We start from the raw sequence: 23,389 nt of genomic DNA, 5'->3' as shown, positions 1-23,389 counted from the left end.
CTGGCAGCTTGCACTAAAACCTTTTATCAAACTCTAATGAACAAAGATCCTGCTTTGTCTTATCTCATTAAAATCAACTGGAATCCCAAGATTGTGGTTGCAACTTCTCCTCAAAGGCTCAAACCATGCACCATTTTCAGACTTTAGAGCAACCATTTGATGAGAAAGCTCCAACTGTGCAACCCGTGAGGGCTTTACAATGTTTATCATTTATTCGTTGAAAAACATTTTCAAATCTTGAAGACAGTGAGAGAAACACATGGTCTCTTTATCTTGAGATCAACATGTCTTTGTGGTCATCACTGTCATCACTCTTCTTTTTCCTTGCAGTTGCAGGATGCTTTAAAGCCAGAAGCCGAGATGGGAGGCCAAGTTGTTGCCACCTTTCATCAAACAGTGCCATAATGAAGCCTAGACTGGCCTTCAGCCTCTGGACCTCGGTGGGTCATTATTTGTGGTCTAAACTCTTGACCCACTTTGAGACTGGGTTGGACTGTTGGGTTTACCAGCTGGTTTGTCCAGACCGAACCAACAACCCAACATCCAGAATCAGGATGGGAGGTATCCCAACTCGATAGAGGAATGGATCCATATGATTCAAAGTATCGATACACCTGATACACAAAAGTGCATATCTCATGGTATATCCTTGAAAATTGCAGCATTCCTTAAACCATCAACCATTCAAGCATTCAACGTCTTAGTATAAAAAGTTCACCAAAAAATTGTCTCAGTATAAATAGTCCAGAATTACCAAAAAAATCTAACCCTTCAATCCTCTTTTGATGAATATGGCGGGGTGTGGATTGGGGACTCTAGTCTAGAGTGGTACTGTTGGGCTGAACAACCAAGTTCCAAGATTTGCCGGTTCGACCAGAGTGGATGGTTGGCCCATGTTCCAAAGGAAAGATGAAACAAACGTGCAAGCAACAAGGATAATTCAAAGGATTCACACGGATTTTCCCAAAAAACTGGAGTGTCTGGTTGCTTTTGTATAACTATGGACAACACTCAGAAAACGAAATTCTTTTCTTTATTAGGTAAGATACATCAAATGATTTCACATGATTCCTGATGCATCTGCCTTTGCATTTGGTTTGGTGTCGGTGTATCAAAGGTTCGATTTTCTTTTTGATAAGTAAGCAGGGGTTTGATACTTTCCACGCACAAACTCATGTAATTGCTAAAGACGTGTCTTCCTCAGATCACTGAGCTGGGGAGTGAAGTCCCCATCTTACGTGGGCAATGTCTTCAGCTTTCATGTGCTGCTCAGACCATTAAAACGTCAACAAAGTGAACATAAATCATAGTTCATGGTTGGTTAATTAGTCGTACAGATAGCATCAAAATTCATAGGTTGTTTGTTCATTCTTTAGTACTTGGCTGAAACTTTCTCCATGCGCTCATTCTCTTCTCTGTTCCCACCCTCCTATTGGATCTCACCTGGACTGGAGTCGGTACTCTTGAGAAGAAACTCATAGTTGGGTTTGTCTTATTGCTTTCTGGTAAGACATCCTTCTTGGGGTTAAAGAATGCAGGCAAGATGTTTGATTTCTCTCTAGCTGTTACTATTGTTTATAGTCTGGAATGCTGTTTTTTTTTTGGTTCTGGGTGTTGTTAAATTTCTCAGATACAAATAGAATTTGGTATGGAAATGGAGTTAGTCTCAATAGGCTGAAGTGCTATGGTGTTTCTACTATGACTGCTTCATCAAACAGCATGCCAGTTTTTTAATGGGTTGATGCTGTTTTGATGGTTATAGTATGACTTGTGAAAAAGAGCATCTCCTTGGATTGCTTAGTGTTTTTTCTGACAGTGTCTATCTTTCAACTTTTGTTTTAGCTTCCAAAGTTGTTGAATGGAGAGAGTCATCTTTATTAATTCTTGTTACTTATGAAACAACAGGTATTCATTTTGAAGCAGTAATCAGTTGATCCAATGACTCATTCCTGACTTGTAAATAAGCTGTGGGTCGTTTGTTTCTTTATGTTTTTCATTACTGTATGGAATTCAGTTTAGTTGCCTCACCTTGGAACCATGCCAAGTAACTGTTTTCACTTAAGCATTTTGAAATTTTGATTGGAATTCTGTTAGTGTATCTGTAATAAATAGACATATGGGTCTAACTTCCTAGGAATACTAGAATGAAATGTTTCTGATAAACCAACTGATGGTGGCTCTGTTAGGTTCTCTGGCTGGTTGTAGCCGAGACTCGGGATCAAATCCTGCTACCACCAGGGTTGGGGGGTTATGGGGATGGGGATGGGCTACCCCTGGTTTTGTTGTAGCCCCATGAACCAAAAAAAAATAAGAGAGAAAAAAATAGAAACAAAAAGAAATAAGAAAAGAGATATGCTTCCAATTCATAAAGGAGCAGGTGGAGAGTGGTATGGTGGAAAGGCAGAGATACAAGTGAAGTATTTCAGATTGACAACCTCCTCGGTTCTCACTCCATATAGACAGCATGCCCATTAAGTGTCATTATAATGTATAAATTTAAATGGAAAGATCATATTCTTCTCAGTTCCTGTCCCATTATAGTGTATTAAGCACTGAAAATCAGGACACTAAATAAATGATACTGATTAAAAAATATTCATAAGCGATGCTGAAACTGGCTGGAATGCTGTCCGATTTCCTTGGAGAATTTGTTTCTTCTTTTATGTTTTAACCCAGTTCTGTCGATATTGCAGAGGGCATTGAGCAGTCAATAGCTCAGTGTGGATTAATTGATGCTGATGCATGTTTTTCTATGTAATCATCTGGCATCCTCTGAATTCTCTACTTCCACAACATTCTGTAGAAATTAATGGGAAATGCTGGGGTCTTAGCATTCTACATCACAATATGTTGTGTGGCTTTTGTCATCTCTAAAATTATAATATCAGTCCTCCTTTACAAGCGATGGCAAAGGAAAAACATTGTTTTTCAAGATAGCATTTCAGGTAATACTCTTTACTTCATTGGAGTAACAATTAGTTAAATTTTTTGAACCAGCAGCTAAAAAAGGATGTGCAATTTCTAACACATCCAGACATAATAACAGGTGGAAAGATGGTAATGTTCAGGTCTCCAAAGATGCAAGCACTTACTTCAAAAGCATTCTTAAAGAAGACAATGAGGTTGACTAACAAAGATATCATTGGATCTGGGGGCTATGGAACAGTGTACAGACTGATAATAAATGATTCATTGGCCTTTGCTGTAAAAAGGCTAAACAGGGGTAGTGCAGACCGTGACCGAGGATTTGAGAGGGAGCTGAAGGCAATGGGGGATATAAAGCATCGGAATATTGTCACTCTTCATGGATATTATAGTGCCCCTCAGTTTAATCTTCTTATATATGATCTAATGCCTAATGGAAGTTTGGATACACTGCTTCATGGTATAAAATTTATAGCTTTGTCTGCATAAATTTTAATCTGATCCTCTCTGTCATTGACTGGTTTCTGCTACTTCTTGGGTTTCTCCAACTTAAAGAAGATACTGTTGCAGGTAGATCAGGTGACAAGAAACCTTTAGACTGGCCTTCAAGATACAAAATAGCTCTGGGTGCTGCAAGAGGCATTTCATACCTTCATCATGACTGTATTCCTCACATTATCCACAGAGATATTAAATCGAGTAATATATTGTTGGACCAAAACATGGAAGCTCGAGTATCTGATTTTGGATTGGCTACATTGATGGAACCAGATAATACTCATGTTTCAACATTTGTTGCTGGGACTTTCGGTTACTTAGCCCCTGGTACAGATAACATAACCAGACCCCAGGACTCATTTTCTCCCTGTCAGAGTGACACATTTTTGTGAAAGTCCTGTTTAATGGTGTATTAATGCTGTTTTACAGAATATTTTGATACTGGGAAAGCAACAGCAAAAGGGGATGTTTACAGTTTTGGTGTTGTCTTGCTTGAGCTTCTTACTGGAAAAAGACCAATGGATGAAGCATTTATTGAAGAAGGAACCAAACTAGTGACTTGGGTAAGTTCTCCTCCTAATTAAGTACTAGTGTACAATTCCAATTTTTCCAAGACTTGGCCTTGGTGCATCAGTGCATCTCAATTTACAATATCCTAGTTAAGTTTAAATGGAGTTTTTCTGCTCCAAGTTCCCTGGTTTAGCTGTCACTTCATTTTTATTGCTTTCATAAATATGAATAATAATGTAGAAATATGAAGAACGTATCATTTTTATTATTCCAAATAATTTTTTATGCAGCATGTGTCATAAGTACATCTCCTATATTTATTCTTCAATGGATACAATCAACCAATTAATATTGTGTCTGTTCCATCTTTGGTTTATTTTTTATTATCTCAAGAAGTCTGAAGTTCCCCCACTTAATTTTTCTGGTTTTGCACCTTTCTTCAGATGTTGGTTGCAAGATTCATGGACATTTGCTTTCAGGTCTCCTGAAAATTCGACTCAGCCCCCTATAATTTTCCTTGTTGCTTTCTCTGAGAGAATAGTCAGTTTGGTCATGAGTATACACACTCATAATGCCATTAGCAGACCAACATGTTTCAGTTGTCCAACTGAATAATGTATTTACATCTTTTATTTGCAACTAATCCTCAAATCAGATTCATTCTATATATTAAACAAATAACATCAAGAAACCATATGAACTTGTATTCTCTTAAATTGTCTCAGTTATTTAGAATGTGAAAATTTAATTTTCATTTTTTTCATTGTCAAGTTAGATACAGTCAACTGCCCTTAATAACGCACACTTCCTTTCTATAGGTGACATTTAATTGTTAAATACATGATAAATTGTTCTAGTTGTATTCTTCATTAGGCAAGAATATTTTAGCTATACTAATTTCATGATGATACATCAACTACTTCATATTGTGTCCTGAATTGGTTGACCCTTTTCATGCTACTAATTTCTCCCTGAACTTCATTTCATCATTCGAAGTATTTTAAGTATATTGAGCTGAGTGTTATGACAGGTGAAAGCAGTGATTTATGAGAAGAAGGAAGAGCATGTAATTGATAGTAACCTAGTGTGTTGTCCAATGGATGAAGTTAACATTGTATTCCGTATCGCACTGATGTGTCTTGAGTCAGATGCCTCCAAGAGACCGACCATGAATGAGGTTGTCAAGATGCTTGAACAGATAAAGTCAGATAAACTTTTGCTGGATTGTTAATGTACTGTTAATTGTTCTTGTATTTTCCAAGTAAAAAGTACTAATAAGTCCTGTTGTTCACATAATCTTGAAGTTTTGTAGCCAAAATGTCCATCTTGGTCAGTCATTGTTGGCCAGGTATCTAACCACCAACTCAGTACCTAGATGAAAGTTCTAGTAATGTACAGTTTTCAGCATTTATGAAGAGATCTCCCTTTCATCAAGATCCATGAGGTTTTCGCTTCAATATGTTGGTCTTAGCACTATATTCCTTACATTGTTTCACTAAGGGAGAATAGACTAAGATGGTTCGGTCACGTGCATAGAAGACTATCAAGAGCACATAAGAAGTAATTTGTTGCATGTTAAAGGGGATATAAGGAATAGGGGTAGACCAAAAAGGAAATGGATAGAAGTAGTAAAAAATTACTTAACCAGCAATATTTAACAATCAATATGCCATTAAACAGAAAGGAATGCTGAAACAAGGTTCATGTAGTGGACCCCATATAGTTGGAATAAGGATCAGATGATGATGATAATCATGATTCACTAAACTCTTTGGGTCCTTGCCTCCAATCAATGAAAGGAAAAAACACTAAAGCTGTGCTTGGTTAGAAGGAAAAAGTAGGGAAAAGAAGGGAAAGGCAAGGAAACCTATACAAGGTTTGTAAAGATTTCCCTACATTCCCCTTTCTTTCCCTACCTTTTCCTTCAAACCAAACATAGACTAAAGGTTGTAGTTCTTGACCTTACATCTATTCTTTCTTCCTTTGTTTCTTTCCTTCTATATGGGTTTGAGTTGACAGATCAGAAGGCAATCTTTACAACATTCAGCTAAATTAAGGTTGCAAAATAAAGAATTATTCATTTAGTGACCCTCAGCTAAATGTAAAATATGAATCACAATTTCCTAGACAGATCCTTGTGTAGAAGAACTATTATACTGGTTAATTTTTAATCATCAACTGAAGAACAGGTAAACATAGATACAGAGGTAGAAAATTTAAAATTTTATTAATGACAGGAGTAGATATTTTCATAAAATTGGAGATCAAATCAATATACAGATAGCCAATAAAGACAGTTGTGTAAGATTTCTCAATTTGCAGAAGTGTATGGAAGAGATAGATGATACATTAAACAAAAAAGAGCTTTAGGGATAATTCAACAACCTTCATTATAATAAAAGGATAAGGCCTAGCATTGATCTGTAATGATATAACTATAAACCTATTGTCCATCCAAACTGCCAAAACAACAGTAAAATCCATTAAATCTTCATACAGCATAAATTGGCCCCATTTCATCTAGGGGTTTTGGGTTCACTACATGTAAGTATCTTTTTTTACAAATATCTACTGACCAACAGTAGAAAAGTAAAAAAGTACATTTTTTATTGATGATGAGTAACTTGTCTGATAAATTATCTTTTGATTACACACCATAAACCAACTGACAAACCAAATGCCACCTTAAAGTCTAATATGTTTCCCTAGCTCTTATCCTTGACTTTTAATGATGGAAATCACATATGATCTCCACAATTCAGTACAACATAAACAGAGAATTTTGTGGTCTTTTACCATTTTCCACGTTTAGAGAAAGCTAGTGCAGCTTTTAATATCCCTGAAGGTCAAACACTTTTACCAAAAAAAAGGTAAACACTTTGCTTGTGGGCCTGTTTGGCATTTGTTTTGAACAGCATTGAAGGCATTATACATTCAGCCCATATACTAGGTTTCAATTTGTTCATGTGTGGGATTTAAGCTCAGTGGATTTAACATAACCTATGGAATTTTAGAAATGAGATATGTGATAAAAATGGAATAAGAAATTAGCACAATATTAAAATTGGAGAAAGGAACATACTACAGCAACCCGGAAAAGTTCTTCAATTCTTTCTTTTCAGTCTCAACCAAAACCTTTGATCAAAGTTACAGTAGCCTCCTTGCATTTCTAATCTTTCCTTGTTACCAACATACTATAGTATCAAATAACAATAAACCATTATATTTTGTCCTTGCCCCCTTGCAATTTACAATAACTAACCAATAACAGAAAGGAACCAGCTAACAAATAGCAGAAATGAAATAAGCACTTATAGTTTTTTTTATTGGAAATGGTAACTTTCATTCATTAATTCATAATGATAAACAGTATCAAGCACCCCAAAAACGAAGTGCTAAATCTCACAGTTACAGTGCTGCCCAAAAAAATTCAGCCCTGGTTGACCCTTATTTAGCTAAGCCATCAGCCAGACCATTAGTGATATTCTTACCCAATTAAATTTTACATTAATCTCCCTTTCCAACCTCCGTATTTCTCTCCTTGCTTGTCTGTAGGTCCATACCCCTAAACTGCCTTCATGCATCCATCCAATTACCAATTTCGAATCCCCTTCTGCTTCAATCTGGTTGAGGGGGAGGGCTATCACCTCCGCTCTTAATGAATCTCCCACCCCTGTTGGTCCCAAAAGGAGGGCTAAGAATCTTCCTTCTGTGTCCCGTAGGACTCCTCATATCCCATATGACCCCAGGTTTCCAAGTGATCTCCCATTCAAAGTTTAGCTTAATTCTTTGCTGTGTAGAGGGTGTGCATTCTTCTTGTACCAAAGGCTTGTACCTTGAAGAATTTGCTACTATGTTTCAGCCCTTAATTATATTATCAACCAAAAAACTCCTTAAATATATCATTGACTTTAACCCAATGTGCTACCTTAATGGTAATGTTGTCAATCGATTCTTTCTTAGAATTTTCTTTCCCTTGAAAAATTCAGTTGTTCCTTTCTTCCCAAATCACCCATAATACTTGCTCTTACAGCTCTCCATAGAAATCTTCCCCTTTTCTTTGGTTATCTATGGTAGTTTGCTTCAAAGAGCCCTTCCACATCAGCAGGAGGGGCCCACCTGCAGACAAAGAGAGACCAAAACCACTCCTAAATATAGAGACAAAAGTGCAAGAGATTAGTAGGTGTTCAACAGACTCACCAGAACCAAAGTAGAGGATGCAAATATGAGATAGGCACCAATTTGGCCTTCTTTATTGAAGCACATCACAAGTGTTGATCATTTTGTGAGCCACTTCCCAACAAAAAGCCCTCACTTTTGGAGGCATTGGACTGCACCAAACCTATTTGGCTGGAAAAGACCCTGACAAAACCTAAGAAATGCAACAGTACACTGAAAAACAAAGAGCAAGAAAAAGAACAGGGGAAAACAACCAAATTCTACTATCCTCACAAGAGTTGTCAAAAAAGACCAAGTTCAGAAGAGAAAAAAGATCATCAATTTCCTCCATTTCAGACTCTCTTACCCCCTCCTTAACCCCAAATCCCAAGAATTCTCATTACCTCTAATATCAGAAATTGCTTTCCTTTTACTCAAAGATACGGAATAAATGGATGGGAATCTGTCCTTGAGAGCCAAATCCCCAAGCCACACATCTGCCTAGGAAAGGACTTTATTACCATAAGGTCCAGAACAAACATAATACCTGAAAATAAGCACTTAATATCATAAATAACCCAATTCTCAATATTAACATCCAACTTCAGGAGGAACCTCCTGCTATAAGAGCACACATGGATCATCTTCCATGCCCTAGCCCAGACCTTCCATTAAACTTTTACAGCTTATTCAGTAACAATAGAAGCTATTGTTAACTAGTCCTAACAAGCCTCCTTCCCAATAGTAACTACCTAGCCTCATTTACCATAATATCCTAGAACCTCTCTTCTACATTGACTACTGTACTGACCTTGTTATCTGTCTCCACCATTGTAGTTCACCATGCATAATTGGCCTATAACATTGAGGATTAAAATCAAAGTTGGAATAAATAAGTGTTTTAGGTATGGGCCAAAAAGAAGTAGCTTTAGAGGTTAATTGAGGGTATCAAATAGATTATAGAACGATCTATTGAAGCTGCCAGGCAGGGCCAAGTAAGCTACTAGTATTTAGAAACTTTAGTGGTGACAATATATGAATGGATTGGTTTTACAGAGTTTAAGTTTCTATAAAATAGAAATTAAGATAAATATTCATTCAGAATTTATAATACAAAAATTAAGGTCAGGTCATGGAACAATATGCCACTTCAAAGTAGATGAAGGGTCTGATGGAATCACATCGATGAAGAAGACCCTCCTCCAATTAGACCTTACATGATGGCTTAACATCAATGCTACCATAAAAGGGTCAGTCTGTTGTTCATAGAATTCTTAGTTGCCATGGGCATCACATAACAGAGCTCCCATGTACTTGGAGAGAGGGGGTCCAGACACAGTAAGTTGGTGGTTCCAGTACTTAAGCACTTTTAATTGTAACTACTTAACTAACTAAAACTCAGTCAATGGTTAATACTTCCTAACAAAAAAAAAGAAAGAAATCTCACAGAACAACAAAGTTATTGATTGAAACCTCATAACTGAAGATCCACCAAGGCAAAATAATACGAAACAAAAATTCGAACAAAAAAGGTCTACCTGTTTCTGCATTGCCATCCAATAGTCACCTGCTACTGCAAATATTGGCATATTATCCCTTTCTTTTTAATGCACCGTATATGCTTAGTAATAGTTGAGAGATGTCTTACACTCTTCTTCTCTGAACAAATTCTATGGTATAAATGTGGAAGGGAAAAAACTGAGTAAACTCAAGGCCAAAGAAACAGATGAACTAACTAGTCCTTTGGACAACAAAAGTAAACCAACTTGCAGTGACATCTATTTCAGAACCTTTTCTAACCCATTGGAGACTGAGGCTTTCAGGGAAGGAGATACTGGAGTATTTCCAAGGAAAACATCAAAAAGGGCCAATGTGACATTTGTTGATTCAATTGTAGCATCCACGTTAGAAGGCATTCCATCAGATGAGACACAAACCTGCATATAACAGTACATACATCTCTTATCAAGTAGTAAATGAACCCCATGAAAACAGAAAAAAAGGGGGGAAAACATCTAAACAACCAATTTTTCTATGAACATAACAGGGTAGTTAGTCAATACAGATCACAACTTCCAAGGAAATGAATTTCCTGGAGGTTAATGCCAGCATCTGCAGTGATGAAACTACTTGATGATAAAGTAGGTAACTAGGTATTTTCCAGTTAAGTGATACAAATAACATTAATGTTTGATAGTTGTCCATATACATGCATGAGGACACCCATATATGTAATAATGCATGTCTATGCATTTATAGTCATTCAAATGTAGAAGCATGGTTATTTATCAAAAAAAAAAAAAAAGAAATGTAGAAGCATAAGCATGGTTTCATGCATGTGATCTTGTTGTCATCTACCCAAGATACACTTACTTGCATTTTAGATGGACCCAGCCAAGTCAAGAAAATAAAAGTTCCTTTCTTAAGAGGACGCCCTTGAAAGATGTCTCGGAATTTGGAAAGTGTTGATTCATCAACCAGAGTGGGTTCTTTGATTCTTGGTGAGATAGCTTCATCTAATGCACCCCAAAAGGTCTTACCATTAACATCTCTGACCAGTACTATCTGTAATGATTTCTCCAATGAAGCTGCAGGATAAAGATTATATTGATAACACTCTGATGGAATTACTGTTATTTTCAAGGAAGTATCAAAGTTATATCACTGTTACCTTGAAACATTGAGTTAAACAATGATGAATCCTGTTGAATCTCAGCAGCCGATCGTCCTTTCCAAGCATTTAATGTTCCTATAATCGACGGATTTGCATATAGCCCTGCAGCATAAACTTTGACTCCAACAATTGCAAAAACCTTTTCTCGATATCCTGCAATCATGCCCATCCAAGAACACAGATGGGAGAACATATTAAGATAAAATTACCCAATGTTGATCCTGAATATATGAGATCTTGGGAGGGGCCAGCTAGATATAGACCTAACCTTTGGCATTTTATTACACAAAAGAAATAGTATTAAGATGCACACAACAAATATGGAACAGAACTAGCAGCTGCAAATCAGTTTCATATGTGTGCATGGTTGATAGCATGACGCTGGTAATCAAGCCAGTCTGCTATGGCTACCTTAATCGTGATGGCATGTTGACTAGCAGCTATAGGATCTAAAACCTTTGAATTATCTCCACTAGAAGTCTCAAATAATTAGTGGGAACAGAACAAGGATGAGGTTCAGATTAAAATCAAAGGAGGTGACTTGGTTAGTGATGTGGTAGTTTTGTTAGAGTGATTCAAAAATTTAGTAAGGTTAAATTGTTCTTTAAGACCTTTTGTCTTTTGCACTTAATTGCACGTGCCCACACTTGTATTTTCATACCCACACAAACTCTATTTTGAGTTTTAGCCAAATCTCAAACTTCCCTCCACTTGTTTCTCCTAGTGTTTTGTTTGAATCCCACATAGGATAAGTACAAAAAAGTTTTGAAATTATTACTAGGAGTTGGCCTTTGCCTTATGGGGACCCAAATGGGGTGTGTCTATATACATTCTCTTGGCTTGGATGGTGCTTGGGAATCCTTTATCACGCATGTGCTGAGCCGAGACGGGTCGGGTGTCGAGTGTCAGGTGTGGGTGTGGCTTATCTGCCTGCATATCTACCTTACTGTCTCTTAATGGTGTCTCTCAAAAGAGTTGTCACCTTTCTCACTTGGGATAATGGGTCTATTTATACCCATGCTCAAGTGAGCCACTGCACTCAATCATTCTCGCATCACACATTTAGACTCATAGCTGAGTTGAAGTCGCCGTTCATGTGACTCAGTATTTCGAGTGCATGGTTATTGAGTTCCTTTCAAGGCTGTTGAATCCTAGAGCAAAACACCAGTCTTCCTATACTGCACCGGACTTGATCCAGAGGAGGCAAAATTCTACTTAAGGACAGTGTTTAAACACACCTCAGCCGATAAGTCCTCTAATTCCTGCATTTATTATTTTCCCTTTGGAACTTCACAGTAGCATCCATTTTTTTTATCAATAACATAATCAATTTATTAATGGACAATAATAATACAACAATCTGGCAAGAGGATAGGAGGCTTAACTCTCCCAAAAAAGAGAAAAGAAAAGAAAATTACAATACAGACCAAAACATCTGCTCCCTTCCCACCCCTTGTTTCACCAACGTATCTGCAAAAGCATTTGTGTCCTCTTCACCCATTGAAACTGAACCTCCAACCCTCTAGTTATCCATTTAGCCTCCCTTCTATCATTTGCATATTTCCACAGTCCATTGTCCTGTAACCAGCTTAAAGTCTCCTTCCACAATTAGTCTATAAATACTCAGGTCCTTTGTCTTCCTTAAACCTTCCATTAAGGCACATATCTCAGCTCTTAGAGAGTCACCATTCCCAATGGGGCCTGAAAACAAAGCAATCACCTTACCATTCTCATCTCTGAACACCCCACCAACACCTGAGGGCTCAGGATTACCTTCACTACTGCCATTAAAATTCAATTTTACACACCCTGGGCCTGGTGGAGTCCAAAAGGAAGAGGCAACTGAAGAGAAAGGAACTGAACTTTCCACTTCCATCTAGCTATTTAGAAACGTAGCTGTAGAGACATCAGCAAACATATCCAGAGACTTCAGCCAATGCACCACCCTAACCATTATTACCTCAATGATACCTTCTTTTCTCCTTTCCTTATCAGAAAAGGTCCTGGAGTTCCTTTCTTCCCATATAGTCCAGCAAATGGCAGCCCTCACACACCTCCACATAACCCCACCCCTTTTCTTAGGCCATCTAAGGAAAGAAGTGGCAAACAAGCTTCGTATATCTAGAGGAGGGGTCCACTTACAAACAAATAAAGAAATAAACCATTCCCATATATCAGAAACAAAAGGACATGAAATTAGTAAGTGGTAGGAGCTTTCACCATTAGCCTTGCAGAGGGTGCACCAATTTGGGGATAGCAGAGGTTATAACAAACTTCCTTAAGGAGTTGTATACAAAGAACAGTAGCAAATTTTTTTCTTTGAGCAGCTAGGTAGGCTCTATTCTATCAAAGGAAAAGAACATTTTGTTAGAAAGAGACTTTCATGAGCAGGAAATGAAGGAGGTTGTTTTTAGTATGGATGGAGACAGGGCATTTGGACTAGATAGATTTCCCTTGCTTTTCTATCAAATCTGTTGGGAAACAATCAAATCAGATTTATTGGAAGTGTCCAAAGATTTTCTTCAATTCAGCCATTGTAAATAAAGGCAGTAATTTGACTTTTATCACCTTAATTCCAAAGAAAGAGGGTGTTTTGGAAGTCAAGGATTTTAGGCCAACTAGCCTAGTAGGAAGAAATTATAAAATTTTGGCTAAAGTTTTGGTGGGTAGGTTGAGGAAAGTGACAAGGGACTTAATTTCCAAAAACCAATTTGCCTTTGTCAAAGGAAGGCAGACCATAGATAGAATTCTATTGGCCAATGAATGTGTCGAAGATAGAAGATAAAGAGTAAATCAGGAGTGGTGATTAAATTGGATTTGGAGAAAGCTTATGATAAAGTTTATTGGGAGTGTTTACTAAAATTATTGGATTGAAGAAGATTTGGAAGAAGATGGGTAAGATGAATGAAAGGTTGTATTAGCTATGCTTGGTTCTCAGCAATGCTAAATGGAGAGCCTAAAGGTTACTTACGGGCCAGCAAGGGTCCTAGGCAAGGCTGCCCCCTTCCCCATTCCTTTTCACTTTGGTAGATAATGTCCTAATCTACTTTATTGAGAAGGAAAAAAGTCTTAACTTGTTGAGAGGTCCTGAAGTTGGAAGGGAAACCAATCCTGTATCTCATTTTCTTTTGTTGATGACACCATTTTATTCCTAGAGTCTGAGTTGGAAAGTATCAACACTTTAACTAAAGTAATCAGTTGCTTTGAGATGGTCACGGGTCTCCAAGTAAATTTTTCCAAGAGTGGCACTACAGAAATAAATTGAAGTGAAAACTCAGTGAATAGTGTTAAGGAGGTGCTAGGTTGCAAAGTAGAAATTTTCCTATTTCTTATTTGGGGATGCCCCTTGGAGGAAATCTGAGAAGCCTTTGCTTTTGGGAACCAATGGTGGAGAAATGTAAAAAAAAAAAGGTTGCCACTTGGAAGAAAAGTTATCTCTCAAAAAGAGGAAGGCTTACTTTAATCAAGGCCTCTCTAGATAATTTACCTATTTATTTTCTTTTGGTCTTCCAAATCCTAGTAAAGGTCAAAAACAAAATTGAAAAACTCCAATGGCATTTCTTATGGGATGGGGGTGGAGATAAGAAAAATCACCTAGTCAGTTGGGATCAAGTGTTCAAACCAAAGGAAGCTAGGGGTCTTGGTTTAGGACACTAAGGAGAGGAATGTAACTCTTTTAGGGAAATGGTTGTGGCAATATCCTCTTTGAGCTTCTGTCATCAGCAGCAAATATGGAAAGGATGCCAATGGTTGGGATAGCAAGGTTAACTTGAATCAAGTGTAAACAGAAACCCTTGAAAAGATATATCTTCTGTCTACACTGCTTTTATTTCTTCTATTAGATACAAAGTAGGAAATGGGGATAAAATCAAATTCTCGACTTGGTGGGGAGAAAACACTTTAGCCAACTCCTACCCCCATTTATTTAACCTTTCCCCAACTCTAGATGCCACTATTGTCTCTTGTTTCCTTGATTCCCAACCTGATATAGCTTGGAGCCTAAGTTTAATAAGACCTTTAAGGGATGTAGAGACAGCTAAACTTGCAGATTTGCTGTATTCCTTAAGAGAGGTCTATCTGTCCCCCTTAATCTCAGACCAAAGAATCCGGAAGCATCACCTACTGGTAAGTAAACAAAGTCTTCCTTTAGGGCCGTAGTGTTGGAAGTCTCTAAATCTAGGTTCCCCTTCAAGAATATTTGGATCTCCCACATCCCTCCTAGAGTCTCTTTTTTTGCGTGGAGGCTTGTTTGAAAAAGATAAACACTTGCAATTAGCTACAGAAGAAAAACAAAGGTAGGAAGTGCATCTTCCCCCATGTCTGCATTCTTTGTCTCAGCAATGGTGAAACAGCTGAGCACCTCCTTTTACCTTGTTCAGAAACAAGGAACATTTGGGTCTATTTCTTAAACCTTGTTTGATACAGTTGGGTCACTCCTGAATACATTGAAGACTTCCTTCAGCAATGGCAAGGAAGAAGACTACGAAAAGGGGGGAAAGTTTACTGGTGCAAATTGGTTCAAGCGGTAATGTGTGGGGTGTGGGAAGAAAGAAACAACCGGATTTTTGACAATAAAGCTAGATCTATGGGTGATTTGATCCTTCACATTTCCTACTTGTGCAATCTGTGGGTGTTGAACTCAGAGGTGTTTAAAGGTTGTTTATCTTTGAATGGTCTTCAGCAAAGTGTGGTGGAAATCTTGTTTTCTTCTCCCATTTCTCTAAAAGTAACAAGCATTCCTCTTTCGAGTGAAAAGGAAGAGGTGACCCTGAACTTTGATGGAAGTGCCCTTAGAAATCCTGGAGTAGCAGGCATAGGAGGTCTGTTTAAGAGAAGGGATGGAAATCTGTGGTGGGCTTTAGTGGATAAATTAGGATTGCAGACTCAAAAATGGTAAAGTTACAAGCTGTACTAACTGAACTGCGTATTTCACGAGAGCAAGGTCGATCTTCACTACTCATTAAAGGTAATTCTAGTAATACTATAAAGTGGATTGGAGAGAAGGAAGGTGGGCCATGGAGGCGCATTACCTGGATGAGGCAAGAGATTTACTGGATTCTTTGAATGTTACATTGTTGCATTTCTTCTATTTTTTGTGTATGTGACTCAAATGTTTTATGACAAATCAAACTAAAAAAAAAATGTATATCTAGACATACGGTATGGATATAGAAGAATGATATAAGCATAATATATGGATACCTATACTTATATCATGCAAAGAGTTCAAGGAAACAAAGCTGTATCCCTGTTTCCCATATCTGTGCCTATATAAATATCCATGTTTGGGTCTCATAGGGTGCAAGTGGTTTGTATTTGAATCATGGTTGTCGGATTCACCACCTTCCAGTGGATGCGCACAACTACTTAGTTCTACTCCCAAGTCCCGAATAACTCGGAATAAATTCAAACTTGGGAAGTTTAAAAAAAAAAACATTAATCTACTTTCTATAATCAAGTGCCTAGTTTTGGTCTTTCTTATTCACATATTCTACATACCAAATTTCATGAATCTAGAAATTTGACCTTCAATATCTTCAATGGATTAAACTCACAAATTGAACATTTAATGTTCAATCAAGTATGATCAAACGACGCAAATAATAAGTCAAACATGAAGTGGTTCAGATTGTGAACTTCACAACTACCATTAGACACCCTCAAATCCCCAAAATGCATTGAAGATTAATCTGAATATGCTGTAACACTGCATAGGAAGTTGAGCTGCTCTCATCAAGGTACTCAAGCTGAAACTTAAGTCATTTATGGCACTAAACTGAATCATTTAACCTTAGTCAGTCAAGCAATTTTATCGTCCCTAAACAAATGCATGTATGCCCTCAAAATTGTCATAGTCCGTCTTTCTTTATGCACATTAAGAGCTATTTCGCAACTTAACATTGACGAAAAATACACAAACTTATGACGTTTTCTTACATTTGCAGTTAATGGCTATTTTAAGATGAGGGCCAAAAGTAAAGCAAGTTACCTGTCCCAAGCAAAGCCAACTCACTAGAGCAACCAGGCAGGCTTAGTGACGTCTGGAATTTCACATTGGTTGCAGGTTCCGCAGCATATTCTGCACTTTCAACTGCAATCAAGGGCTCACAAAGCAAGAAACGTTATAACATATCTATGATGGACAATTAAATAAGTTTTTCAAAGCATGCAGGATTCCATGGAAATTTTGAATAGATGTACCTCCAGCATGGAATCCATGAATGTTTCATACCGATGCCCCATATGAGCAGATGACATCCACATGTAGACCCAGACAAAGCATGGGTGGCATAATACATGTTTGGGCCTCTTTTACAAAGCCAATCTTCAACTAAACAACAATTTGGTAAATGATAAAACTTGGAGAAAAATTATACTGATTAATTATATCCCTAATTTCTGTGGATTTACTTCTTAATCCTAGCAAAACAAAAAACATATAAAGCTGCCTGCATGTTCTAGCATTCATCCGAAATGCCTAACATGTCCTTCATGTTCTCTACCACGCTTTCAAGAAACACACATAAACCGAGCAAGACCCACGATCCCAAGCTCTGCATTGTCATATAAAGAAGACCTTCCGGCCAAAATTGACTGAAATTCTTATATCACAACCCTATTGCAGAAATCAATTGAATCACATCATTTTCCGGCATTTCGGATGCCCAATGGCGTGATCCATATAAGAACCTAGTCGTGGTCACCACTGAACCGAATCTAGTCTAATAGGAGATCCAGCATTCCAAATAAGAACATAATCCTGGCCATCACTGAAGCAATTCAAACCTGAGCGGTATAGACAGCATTTTACCTGAAAAAGCTTTGACAGTGAAATGAGACCTGAATCTGGTGCGCTTCAGCGCCAAAGCAGCAGGTACTGTAGATAAAGAGAGAGAGAGATTTCTTGAATGAATATGATTCTGATTGAACAATTGATTTGGTTGTCCTCCTCTAGAACTGGAGATTTCGTGGTTGGAGATTATCGATGATGACAGCAGAGAAGAAGTGGAAATCGCTCCAACCATTTCTCTCTCTCTCTCTAGTCTCAAATCTCTTTCTAAGTTTCTAACTATGCTAGATTACTGATTGTTTGTTTCCTTATCCAGCCGATGTCCTGACAGTTGATGTCGAGCCAACTGTCATCTTAAGTGTAGAGCAATGCTAAGCGTAATATTTTTCTTGTCGTACAGCTTACAAGTGTATCACGGTCCACGCATATAGAATATTGTGAGTTTATTGGGCCATCTGTCTGCCAAGGTGGATAAATCTCCTGGAACCGGAAGCAAAAAACACTACGAACATCTAAGCAGTCGCACATTGGAACATCTCAGATACATGTACGTCAGATATTCCCGATGTGCGGCTGGGTTTCGTGCTATCAGAATTTTTGCTTTCGTCAGACCCAGGCACTGTAACCTTGAATCTTGATATGAAAGCAAGGTTTTTAAAATCGAACCGCACAATGAATCTGTCAGGTTCCGGTTCCCAGGTCGAAGGGTCCAACCGTTCGACTGAATAGATGGCCCGTTCTAACAAAAAATAAAAAATTAAAAAAATAAAAATCAGCCAAACCATTGAATGGTTCGGCTGTCTGGGTTAGCGGTTTGTTGATCAAATCAACGGTTTTGGGAAAATAACGTTTCTAGGGTAGAACGGAATCAGTCACCTGACCGGTTCTCAATTTTTCTGGTCATCCATAGATAGCAAGGGATGAGACAAGGGATGAGACAAGAAATGCTGATGAGTGCAATTTTGAAAGGAACAAACCGAAAGGTCATCCCTAGATAGCAAGTTATTTACCCCCCAAAATGAGTGCAAATTTTGCTTCAAAAAATTGAAGTAAATGTTTGCTCTCATTGTCTATTGAAGTAAACAGCTAGGATATTTTCTCTCTTCAACCAAAGCTAAGTTTTTTTTTTTTTTTTGATAAATGAGTGAAATTTTATTAAACCAGCAAATAAGAGTTACATGAAACCTGTGGAAAGGCACGAGATGTGACCTTTCTTTTAAAGCTAATTACAGAATTATAAATACAAAAGAAATTACACTGAAACCCAAAATAAAGTATCCTGGGAAATCCCTTGTTTTGCAAGTGAATCAGCCAATGAGTTTGCTTATCTGCCTACCCAACTAGCAAGCAAGTTCCTTTTTGCATATATTAACCAATGTTTTGAAAAACGACCTGGAACCGAAACCGTTCTAGCCACTAGTTTCCGGGTTGACGATTCGACTTTCTTGTCCGAACGGATGGTTTGTTCTGACAAAATAAATTAAAAATAAAAAATAATTAAATTTTAAAAATGGCCAAAAACCATTGAACGAGTAGAACAGATCAACGGTTCGACTGCCCAAATCAACAGATCATTGACCGGTTCAACAGTTTTTTGGTCAGGCATCAAGTTTGGGGTAAAATGGAATCGATTGCCTAGATGGTTCCCAGGCCAAACAGTACAACCGTCTGAGCCAACAACAGTTAAGAACCATTATATTAACCATTATTTTCAAGTCCATCGATCTTCATCTTCTTGTTTCTAGAACAATCTTGGGACAATTGAGTTTCCATTTTTCTTGTAGGTGTGACTAAGTGTGTAGATCCACAAGTTTAGTTGTTCTTCACAGCCAATCTAAAATGAGAAGTCTATTTCAGATGTAAAGAGGGGGGAAATGTATTGCTTCTTACTTTTCTTGCAATAGGAAGTTGTATAGATAGATTGTTTTGATGGGGAAAACTGATTTAGGGGTGGCTCAGTTGGTACATTAACTGGCTTGTTCCCATAAGATGCTGCACTACCACCTATATTAGGGAGGGGTTTATTAGTGTGGTGCTGTACTAGTCAACAGCCCTTATCCATTGATAGCCCCTGTCACACAAAGATAATCCAAAAGTGCAAAAAACACTTGTTTGATCCTTTAGGCTGTGTTTGGATGGAGTATAAATCCAAATTTATAGAGTGTAAGACCTTATAATTTATATTATTTTGTATGCATTTACACTGTACATATTTGCCTCTTTTCAAAGTGAGGCTTAGTAAAACACCAAATAACTCAATAATGACCCAGAATAGCAGACGTCCAAAGATGGCTTGTTTCTAAAGACTGACAGTTCTGTATTCTGTATTCATAACAAGAGGCCCTATTTATAGGTGTGGGCTTTCTTTAACGTTAAGAAAAATATTACTATTAGGAGAATCCCAATAGTTACAAAGTCAACTTGGTTTTAGCATCAGTTGGACCTATTCTGCCTGTTGGATCAATCACAAGTGTCCACTGGATAGGATTAGGTGCCGGAAGATTTTCAACTACCTAGCCAACCTATTGACCTTGCCAAGCAAACTATGCTGACATGGCAATAGTTTGTTCAACAGTAAAACAAACAATCACAATTAAGAATAATACTGCATTAAGCATGAAGACACTTTTACCCATCGCAAGATGTAAAGTTGTAAACAAAATTCCAAGGATAATCCGATTTACCCATTAGAATGTCAATAATCATCATGTTGTCACTTTCAACCTCAATCTCTTTATTGCCTCTTTGCAAACAAAGGCTTAGACCCTCATACAAAGATAAAAATTCTGCTTGAATAGAGGTAAATTGATCATAGAGAGTTCCAAAAGAGTTTGTAAGTAAACCCCCACCTCCTCGTTCACCAGGATTGCCACGACAAGCCCCATCCATTTGTACTAAGGATGAAGAACCCTTACCTTCATATATACGTTTACATCTTTCTTTCCACATGGTCCAAAGGATTATAGACGAAGTGATGCAAATAACTTGATCCACTTGAGTATCTCTTTTACAAACATTCCACTAATGAAGAACTTGATCCACTACATGCTGAGTAGTAGGATAGGCGAGAATGTTAAAGATATTACTAAAGTAAGACCAAACTTTTGAAGCCATAACTCCGGTGGAAAATAAATGATTAAATGATTCTACCTCATGACTACCATAACAACAACACTTGGAAGCTATATAAACACCTCTTACTCTTCCTCTTCGTGAGAAGATCTCATCATCATCATCAACTATAACAACACCATGCATAAATCTCCACATAAAAATGGTTATTTTAATTGGGAGATTAACCTTCCAAACATATTTAAACCAGTAGATGTGTTGCGAAATGATTCCTAATCATATTCCAAGCAGATTTTGTAGTGAAAGAGCCACTTTGACTAAACTTCCAAATTAACCTATCATCTTCAATGCTTAAACAACAATTTGAGTCCATAGCTCTCTGTCGAATGGCTTGAGAAATAGTGTTCCAACATCATGAAAAGCCCATAATTCCTCTTGCTTCAAAATCTTATTTAAACTAAAACCCCCAATTTCAACTTCACTTTCATCAATTTGACAAATCAAAGGCCCAGAACCCAACCAAACCAGTTATCATATCAAAAGGAAATTCCACCTTTCCCTATTATCCATTGACGAGAATTAATAACAGTATATTGATCTTCATCATCTCTTTCCAAAAACTAGTAATAGAGGAAGGAGTAGTGAGCAAAATTAGAGGTGTGGAATTTATATATTTTGAATTCATAAACTTTGCCCACATGTCCTCTTTTTTAATGATTTTAAACCAAGCTTTTAACCTGAAATCCTTAATAATATCAAACATGAATCGCACTCCCAAACCCCTTCATCAATAGGTTACAAATTTTTGTCCATCCAATCCAATGTTTTTTGTTTCCAAAATTTGAGGCAAACATTCTATGGACCATGTGGATCACCGTTTTGGGAGGAAAAGCAGCTCCAAGGACATGGATTAAATTGACTTTGGAGGACATGTTTAATTAAAATCAAACACCCTCCACTACTTAAAATCTTGGCCCTCCAACCATCCAATCCAATGTTTTTTGTTTGTAAAATAGGTTCAAAGTTCTTAATTCGAAGACATTTTTTCTAATAGAAGCACCCATGTAAATAAAAGGAATATGCTTTTGAGAAAAATCTGTTACACGTATCTGTTTGTACTCTTATAAAATGCATTATGAATGATTATATACATACATACATACAATGCCACTTGCATGATGAACTGGGATAATTGAGTGCAGCTCTAATGGATGATCCAGAGCCTCAGCCTGTAAGAAGGCAAATAAATGGATCCAAGGCACACAGTCCACATGAGCAAAATGCAAAAAGGAGCTATCTAATCCGAATTGGATCAAAACAATGAGAGGTTACTTGTCCTTTCCAAGCTTGTTTTCTCATGCTGTGTCTAGCTGGATGAGTTGCCATTATATAATGGCTTAACCCAATGTTTCTCTCCCTATTTTTAGGAAAGAGATAAAAGTATAAAACAATTTTGCAAATTGGGAGCTAGACAACTGAATAGAGACTAAGTTAATCTCCTTTTGATTGAGACATGCATCTCACTAACCAACATTTAAATGGTTTTCCATTGACCTAGTAATTAAGAGCTGCAAATTTGTTTTTTCATGTTTGCAGACTGAATGCCATTATATAATGGCTTTCTCTCCTACCTTTAGGAAAGAGATATAAGTATAAAACAGGTTTGCAAGTGGAGAACTAAACAACTTAGTAGACCAAGTTAATCCCCTCTAGATTGACTAACCAATTGATCTCCTCACTTTATCATCCAGCCTATACCAAGTCAAATGAAAAATCCAATGTAATCCAATAATAGTATTTCTCTGTACTTAAAAAAAAAAAACATTTTCAAGGAGACAAACAACAAAATATAATTTATTTTTATAGAAAATAGATAATAATAATAAGAACAATATAAGAAAAAATTTGGTCATGTATGTGTTGGATTTTAATCTCATTAGAGATTAAATCCAATGGGGTTTGATTGATCAATTACATGACAAAACACACCTGCACACGTCTTGAAAAGTAGCTTTTTCTCTTATTAAAACCAGTCTTTAGTTTGTCCCACATTGGAAAATTATAACTTGTTTTAAGTATTTTAAATAGGAGATTATTTACACTCCTTAGACATAAAGAAGAAAGTATGGAGGCTTGCTTTCACGCAACGTGCATGTGTGTGCAGTGCTTTAGAGGCACACTTTGTGCGCACCTGTGTGGCTCGCGAAAAGTGGCTTTGACTTTTGGTGCAAGGCTGACCGTTGATGTTTTCAATGGCCATGATTCGATTAGGTGTGATCAAGAGTCACAATTCAAAGTTAATAGTCATTAACTGTTAACAACATTTTTAACAATCACAATGTTTGAAATTATGACTGTTAGATGAGCCTTTTTTGAACCAACACCTTTCTCTTCTCCATAACTCTTCAGAAATTATTTAAGGAGCGCGAATCAAGCATTCATACACACAAGTTTCAAAAATCAATCTTGTCTCTCTCAGTCTGACCTGCTACTATCTCATAGAAAGTTTATTCGGAGACTCTTCAACTTTGTTGGTTGCATATTCTCGCCCAAAGCTCTATTGTATCTTGGGAACGGATTTGCCTATAACCCAACAGCAAACTTAGTGAAACTGAGTGAGGGCAAATAATGTTCTAAAGACAGTGTTTTCAGACGCGCCTCAAAGCTTCTCCTCCAAGTTTCAATGACCCCAAATCCCAACGGTATGAAAGTGTAGAATAGAGATAACCAATATTACATCAACACGTGCCTTATCACATGGC

The 23,389-nt window shown here is 37.3% G+C and overlaps 2 protein-coding genes across 9 annotated transcripts; one reads left to right on the top strand and one right to left on the bottom strand.

Annotated features, from left to right (window-relative positions):
* The first annotated feature begins 922 nt into the window (after positions 1–922).
* LOC148866959 (receptor-like serine/threonine-protein kinase At1g78530) lies at positions 923–16,852 on the top strand. 8 transcript variants are annotated; one of them, XM_088980652.1, is made up of 6 exons: positions 923–1,040; positions 2,694–2,945; positions 3,047–3,385; positions 3,481–3,750; positions 3,853–3,986; positions 4,964–5,367. In XM_088980652.1, exons 2-6 carry the CDS (start codon positions 2,810–2,812, stop codon positions 5,162–5,164), a joined length of 1,080 nt encoding a protein of 359 aa, XP_088836778.1. In that variant the 5' UTR covers positions 923–1,040; positions 2,694–2,809; the 3' UTR covers positions 5,165–5,367. The 8 variants fall into 8 exon arrangements, with proteins under 8 accessions (XP_088836778.1, XP_088836781.1, XP_088836785.1 ...); XM_088980655.1 differs by lacking the exon at positions 923–1,040 and adding an exon at positions 1,044–1,505 and having other exon boundaries at positions 3,496–3,750; XM_088980659.1 differs by lacking the exons at positions 923–1,040; positions 4,964–5,367 and adding exons at positions 1,065–1,505; positions 16,711–16,852 and having other exon boundaries at positions 3,496–3,750.
* Positions 9,610–17,889, bottom strand: FAP3 (Chalcone-flavanone isomerase family protein). The gene is made up of 5 exons (XM_088980660.1): positions 17,577–17,889; positions 16,755–16,856; positions 10,763–10,918; positions 10,465–10,679; positions 9,610–10,028 (listed from the first exon to the last, which is right to left on the bottom strand). Exons 1-5 carry the CDS (start codon positions 17,788–17,790, stop codon positions 9,870–9,872), a joined length of 846 nt encoding a protein of 281 aa, XP_088836786.1. The 5' UTR covers positions 17,791–17,889; the 3' UTR covers positions 9,610–9,869.
* Positions 17,890–23,389: the final 5,500 nt, after the last annotated feature.

The sequence above is a fragment of the Nelumbo lutea genome, chromosome 3, assembly GCF_056320005.1.
Source record: "Nelumbo lutea isolate HS-2025 chromosome 3, American lotus-T2T, whole genome shotgun sequence".
NCBI classification, from domain to species: Eukaryota; Viridiplantae; Streptophyta; class Magnoliopsida; order Proteales; family Nelumbonaceae; genus Nelumbo; species Nelumbo lutea.
This window is presented reverse-complemented; position numbering and strand designations above follow the sequence as displayed.